We start from the raw sequence: 7,391 nt of genomic DNA on the forward strand, positions 1-7,391 counted from the left end.
TACCACTACTGTGCATGTGTGTCAAGGACAGAAAGGCAGATGTGGCAGTGGAAGGTGTCAAAGCAGTTTGGAGAGAAAAACAGTAAAGAACAAAAAAAAAAAAACCGATTAATCGATTATTAAATTAGTCATCGATTATTTCAATAATAGATTAGTCGTCAACTAATCGTGGCAGCCCTGGTCACAGTGGGGTGGGATATTGATCACTGTTGGCTTTAGATGGCCGTCATCGCACAACTCAAGTGATGAGAGCCTTTGTTGTCGAGCTTCTGCCTCTCACACAAATCCTAGCAGAAAATGAGCAACAACAACAGAAACATGGAGGAAGGCAGCAAAGGTTTTATGACCATTTTTATTAAAAAACTCTTCCTGWCAGTGGGCTGGATAGAAGTAAAGTTCTCTGTGAGCACCGCATCGCTGTCGGGTTCACACAGCAAGATATTTGTGACGATTTTTGGCCGATCTTCCTCTTCCAACAGTCAAGGACAACAGAGACACCTTTTTTTGTTTTTTTCTCTCTTTGTTAAAAATAGTCCACAAACTATCACCACTGCTTCTTCCTCACCTGATGTGTTTGTCCGTCAGTCTGCAGTGTAGCTTACCACCATCATCATCAGTAAAGCGCTATATAGGTTTAATGTATTATTATTAAGACTTAGGTTTTATGAGATTTCCTGTGTGGTGTGTTGTCTTTGCCATGTGGCTGTACATTGTACACAGCCACATATACATACTRTATTTGAGTATACGTACAAATATATATGTACATATTTGAGTGTTCCAGGACTAAACCTGTTGTATCCATGATCGTTATATGTCGGGTCTCTCAAGTCTTTGAAAATCAGATGACAACTTTAAAATCTTGCTGTGTGATCAGGCAATACCAGAGGAGTTTGAGCCCGAAACATCACTTGAATTCAAAACACATCGTTACTGCTAGTCGCTGACCGCAACAGAAAAACATAAACATCTGAAAGTAAGACAGGCTCTTTGTTTAGAGTTTTTGAAAATGCACCAAAACTTTTTTATATAAAACAAAATCTTATTAATGCTYTAAACATCTTTTGAGTCATAATTTAATTTTGTGCATAACAAGATCAGTCACAATCTCAAAACTAAATTGAGATTCATCACAATTATAGGACTCTATAAAATCTGTTTTATTTTTCCCAAATTCCGTTTTTTCTATTTTAAATTTTTTTAATTCCACTTTTTCCATTTTTTCCTCTGAATTCCACATTTTCATTGTAACCATAATTATTAACCTAAAAAGTGTGTAATTATAAAGTGACTGAACAATAACTAAACAAATAAATGGCTGCAGAAATTTAAAAAATAATGTCATTTCATTTTCACTAATATAACAATACCTGTGGTTCAGTAGAATATTAAATTCTTTTTGAAAGGTGTTTAAAATTATTTACTAAGAAAAAAAACATTCTTTATGTGTGAAACATAATCTCACAATAAAGTTATCTTTTTGTAAAGTTAAAAATGTTTTAGAATTTAATGTAACATTAAATATGTCATAACGAAACATAAAACCAACACTTGCCATCTAAGCTCATTTACCTCTGTAATGGACACGCACGTGCGCACACACACACACACACACACACCGTTTACAGTGTTTTATCAAAAAACGGACAAAGCTTTTTCATGTTTTCTAAAGGAATATCTGATTCTGCACACACGACAAAATCATGGATAAACTCCCAGTCGGACTCCCAACTCACTGAGTGTTCAGGAGTTTTCAGCGTGTCTCTGCTGCTGCTCCCTCTGTCTGTGACTGAGAGAGGAAGCGGTCTTCACGGCGTCCAGCCCATCGTGTGCCAAAAACCTTGCGTAAGAGTTATTCTACAGATAAAGAAAAAACCCGCTGGGCTTTTGTTCTGTCCTAAATTTTATGCTAGCTTCATATTTTTGGAGGACGTTACTTTTAGCGAGTTTGTTTTTTGCTGTGCGGGTCGCGGTCACAGCTTTTTTTTTCTTCTTCTCCTGTGTCGGGAGGGGCGCTCAGTCAGAGCTCACCCCGCATGCCTGTTACCAGGTAACGGCAGGTATAGGAAGCGGCAGCGGCCAAAATACCTCAGAAACTCACCTAAGTAAGTGAATTCCGTGAGATTCTGCGTTTTACACTGGATTCCATTTTGTTTGGTCAATTCCACGATTCAATCCGTGTTGATTATTATCGAATTATAAGGTCCTACAATTAAAAAAAGTATATCTACGCCAAGCACTGTTATTTGTTATAGCGAAATCATTAATCTGTATTTAGATGTGATACCTGTGTGTGGACCAACACAATGCTTCATTACACAACAAATGTTCTTTTAGCTGTACTTTAGTTTTTATCTTTGAAAAAAAAAATTCTTTTAAAATCCTTTTGGATAATTTTGTCTGGATGTTTTCCCACAGCTTGTCGCCAACCAGGTGGAGCGGATCCGAAGAGAAGAGGCCTGCCCACAAAAAGTCCTGAACCACGTCAAGGAGCTGGCAGAGCAGCTCTTTAAAAACGTATGTCCTCCAAGTATTTTAGTACCAAATGTCACTTGGTCACAAATCTCATGTCTTTATTCTGTTTGATTTGTATGTCCAGGAGAACCCTTACCCCGCTGTGGCCATGCACAAGCTCCAGAGACCGTCTGAAACCAGCCAGAACCCCTCCCAGAATCAGACCCCCTTCCCTGTTTTAGACGAGGTGGCAGTGCAGCTCTTCATCGATCACGCCGCCTCCAAGCTCAAGAACGCGCCTCCTGTGGTCAAGGCAGAGATCAAGAGCATGGTGCCGTCAGGACCACCACTAGGTGGGCTGATTGTTGGATTCAAAAAGCAGACTGCTGCTTTAAAAAATGGAGAGAGAGAAAAAAACAACATTAATTCAACTCAAACACTTTGTAGGGTGTAGAGCAGATTCCTCTGTCTCAGACTGTCTTGTGTCTCTGCAGGAGACATCGTGGACAGGAACAGTAACGTGATGGCTAACAGCGCTCGCAGACTGGAGGTGGTCAGGAACTGCATCACGTACATATTTGAGAACAAAATGCTAGAGGCCAAGAAGGTAAGAGAGACATCTCTGCATGAGCAGCGGGAAGTGTGTAACCTTAGCTACAGCGAACAAAACAACAAACCTCAGCCGGTCACCTTCCTCCTCCTCGGTCCAGTTAATGCCAGCAGTACTGCGAGCGCTGAAGGGTCGGACAGCCCGAGTCTGTTTAACCCAGGAGCTAAACCAACACGTCCTTCAGAACCGAGCCGTGCTGGATGACCAGCAGTTTGACTACATTGTCCGCATGATGAATTGCACCTTACAGGTGAGCACCTACAACTGTAACACACCTTAGCATGTCATCAGGGAGTTCCGCTCTGCTTTTACTCCTAAAACCCAGAGAAACCCATGTGTGGGTGCAGAACCTGGGACAAGTGGTTTAATTTACGGCTGCTGAATATTTGGTGTGTAGGATCACGTGGCTCAGATCTGAATGATCTGAAGATTCCAGCTACCTTCAGTTAAACCACTTAATAAAAACAGAATCCAGAGCTTTTCAAGTTTATCCTTGAACAAGTGTACTTGTAGATCTTGTAGATGTCAAAAATATGTACAGTGGTTTGCAAAAGTATTCATACCCCTTGAACTTTTCCATATTTTGTCACATTACAACCACAAACATAAATATATTTCACTGGAATTTAATGTGAAAGACCAACACAAAGTGGTATACAATTGTGAAGTGGAAGCAAAATTTTACATGAATCAAAACATTTTTTACAAATAAAAAACTGAAAAGTGCGATGTGCAAAATTATTCAGCCCCCCTGAGTCAATACTTTGTGGAGCCACCTTTTGCTGCAATTACAGCTGCAAGTCTTTTAGGGTATGTCTCCACCAGCTTTGCACATCTAGTGACTGCAATTCTTGCCCATTCCTCCTTGCAAAACAGCTCAAGCTCAGTCAGATTGGATGGAGAGCGTTTGTGAACAGCAGTTTTGAGATCTTGCCACAAATTCTCAATTGGGTTTAGGTCTGGACTTTGACTGGGCCATTCTAACACATGAATATTCTTTTTTTTAAACCACTCCATTGTAGCTTTGGCTTTATGTTTAGGGTCGTTGTCCTGCTGGAAGGTGAACCTCCGCCCCAGTCTCAAATCTTTTGCTGACTCCAACAGGTTTTCTTCCAAGATTGCCCTGTATTTGGCTCCATCCATCTTCCCATCAACTTTGACCAACTTMCCGGTCCCTGCTGAAGAGAAGCACCCCCAGAGCATGATGCTGCCACCACCATATTTGACAGTGGGGATGGTGTTTTCAGAGTGATGTGCAGTGTTCTTTCTCCGCCACACATAGCGTTTTGCATTGTGGCCAAAAAGTTCAATTTTGGTCTCGTCTGACCAAAGCACCTTCTTCCACATGTTTGCTGTGTCCTCAACATGGCTTCTGGCAAACTGCAAACGGGACTTCTTATGGTTTTCTTTTAACAATGGCTTTCTCCTTGCCACTCTTCCAAAAAGACCACATTTGTGTAGTGCACGACTAATTGTTGTCCTGTGGACAGTTTCCCCCACCTGAGCTGTGGCTCTCTGCATTTCATCCAGAGTCACCATGGGCCTCTTGGCTGCCTCTCTGATCAGTGATCTCCTTGTTCGGCCTGTAAGTTTAGGTGGACGGCCTTGTCTTGGCAGGTTTACTGTGGTGCCATACTCTTTCCATTTCCGGATGATGGATTGAACAGTGCTCCGTGAGATGTTCAAAGCTTGGGAAATCTTTTTATAACCTAAGCCTGCTTTAAACTTCTCCAAAACCATATTCCTAACCTGTCTGGTGTGTTCTTTGGACTTCATGATGCTGTTTGCTCCCCAATATTCTCTTAACCAACATCTGAGGCCGTCACGGAGCAGCTGTATTTGTACTGAGATTAGATTACACACAGGTGGACCCTTTTGAGTCATTAGCAGTCATCAGGCAACTTCTGAATGCAATTGGTTGCACTCAGGGAAAAGGGGGCTGAATACTTTTGCACGTCGCACTTTTCAGTTTTTTATTTGTAAAAAATGTTTTGATTCATGTAAAATTTTGCTTCCACTTCACAATTGTATACCACTTTGTGTTGGTCTTTCACATTAAATTCCAGTGAAATATATTTATGTTTGTGGTTGTAATGTGACAAAATATGGAAAAGTTCAAGGGGTATGAATACTTTTGCAAACCACTGTAAATAAGCAAAGCAGTAGCATAAAGCTAATATTATCAACAGTAGCTAAAAGCTAAAAAGAGTTTAAAAAGTAAATGAGGGTAAATATTTTGAATGAATTAAAGTTCCAAAAACAAACGTTATCAAAACATTAAGGATCAATCTGAAAGGTTTGATAGATGAAAGTATAAACATTTTAAACAATACTTTAAAAGCTGCTTCTGTTGTAAAAATGGTTTAAACAGCTGGTCACCGTGCAGCTGACTGGTAGKACGAGACGTCCCTGTCGTCTCACTGATAGGATTTTAAACCAGAATGCTTCGCATCCAGGAACAGAACCAGATCTAACTGTGTTTGTTTCTGTGCAGGACTGTTCACATATGGATGAACATGGCATCGCGTCAACCCTGCTTCCCCTCATCACTGCCTTCTGCAGAGTAAGTTTCACACCAGTTTTTAATTTGTGAAGGGAGAACCTGAGGTTCTCCTCAGCTCGGACCTAAACACGCCTCTGTGTCTCTGTTGGACAGAAACTGGGAGCAGGTGTCACCCAGTTTGCCTACAGCTGTGTCCAGGAGCACATGGTGTGGACCAACATGCAGTTCTGGGAGGCCATGTTCTACAGTGACGTCCAGAACCACATCAAGGCTCTGTATTTAGAGACRGAGAATGGAGATCAGCTCAACAACTCTGTGAGCAGCTACTCTTCTTATGCAAATGATAACAATACATCAGGTTTAGTTCTGGTCAGGAGCTCGTTGATGTCTCAACAACAGTTCTGGGTTTATGGTCAGGGCCAACAGGACGCGTCGGGCAGCAGGGAAATCAGTGCCTTGGAGCTGGCAGCAGAGCAGAGCCGGCTGTGGCCGACCCTCAGCAAGGAGCTGCAGATGGAGCGCGTGCAGAAGGAGGAGAGCACGGTGTTCAGCCAGGCCATCCACTACGCCAACAGGATGAGCTACCTGCTGCTGCCGCTGGACACCAGCAAGAACCGGCTGCTGAAGAGCACCGGCCTCGGAGACGTAGAGAGCATCAGCAACAGCTACGTCACTAACAGGTAAAGARCGACGAGCTGACCTCGTGCAGCTGTTGGGTGGGCGGGATAGGGCTGAATGGATCGGCCCACTTCTGATGGTACTGCCACAGCTGAAATGGTGAATGTGAAAAGAAATATATTAGAACTGAAAAGAAAAGCTTAATCTTCTGTAAAACAAAACAAAAAGGAGAGGAGCAAACACCCTGTTAGTCTCTGTGTGACTCTCTGTTTCTGCTCTTTTCTTCCTGAAATCAAAATTTTAAAACTAAAAAGTATTTTTGGAYGCCCAAATTTACAGCAAAGATTTAACTTAACATTTTTTCCAAAACTCTTACCATGCTCTCTGTGAAAGTGTCAGATTAAGATGTTTGTAGTTTATCATAAATATCAGTTCTACACAGGATTATTGTGAATAAGCTAGGTTTGGGCTGTTTAGATGTACTAATCCTGTTTATATTTGGAACCATACTGTGTGGTAACTGTATGTAATCGTAATTCAATAAGTGATAAATAGAAAAATTGTATTAAATGACTTCTTAAGTGGAAATCTTTGAAATAATATTTTTAAATTAAATACAATAATTTTACAGGAGAAAGCCGTCAGCCTGGAATCAAAACATGGCAGTTTGAAGTGTTGGCAGTTTATTTTATAGTGTGCAAAGTCCTGCCTGTGCTACAGTTTGTATAGAACAGTTAAAAAAGAGAAACTCTTCTTCATTGTTGAGCTTTWTAAGTCTGGATGACACATGTTCTTCAGCCCAATCAGACAAAAACTGAAGCTTTAGTAACGGATTCTCTCAGAGAAACTCTGTTTTAAATACATATTTTTAGGAAAACAGTAGTACTTTTTAATTTAACTCTTTCACTCCCACCTTCTGGTGTTTTCTCAAACCCTTAATGTTTCATAACTTATTGCTGTTTGGAACAACCTTGAATAAGTTTCTGTTTTCTTATTTCTTGATTTTTCTTTATCTGTTGACAATAAATTTGTTACTTTGTTGTTTGTGCAGTATTAAGCAGGCTGTTCTGCAGTATTAAGCAGGTTGTTTTGCAGTATTAAGCATGTTGTTTGGTCTGCAGTATTATGCAGGTTGTTTGGTTTTACAGTATTATGCAGGTTGTTTGGTCTGCAGTATTAAGCAGGTTGTTTGGTTTTACAGTATTA

General features: G+C 40.8%; 1 protein-coding gene across 7 annotated transcripts in view; it reads left to right on the top strand.

The window, feature by feature from the left end:
- sbf1 (SET binding factor 1) overlaps positions 1-7,391 on the top strand; it is a 108,630-nt gene that overhangs the window by 71,807 nt on the left and 29,432 nt on the right. For all 7 annotated transcript variants that reach the window (XM_014020112.1, XM_014020113.1, XM_014020116.1 and 4 more), the window contains 7 exons: positions 2,419-2,517; positions 2,600-2,807; positions 2,949-3,061; positions 3,165-3,314; positions 5,559-5,627; positions 5,721-5,882; positions 5,985-6,247. In XM_014020112.1, coding sequence (XP_013875566.1) covers positions 2,419-2,517; positions 2,600-2,807; positions 2,949-3,061; positions 3,165-3,314; positions 5,559-5,627; positions 5,721-5,882; positions 5,985-6,247 — 1,064 coding nt within the window. The remainder of the gene's footprint in view (positions 1-2,418; positions 2,518-2,599; positions 2,808-2,948; positions 3,062-3,164; positions 3,315-5,558; positions 5,628-5,720; positions 5,883-5,984; positions 6,248-7,391) is intronic.

The sequence above is a fragment of the Austrofundulus limnaeus genome, unplaced genomic scaffold (genome assembly GCF_001266775.1).
Source record: "Austrofundulus limnaeus strain Quisiro unplaced genomic scaffold, Austrofundulus_limnaeus-1.0 Scaffold241, whole genome shotgun sequence".
Lineage (NCBI taxonomy): Eukaryota > Metazoa > Chordata > Actinopteri > Cyprinodontiformes > Rivulidae > Austrofundulus > Austrofundulus limnaeus.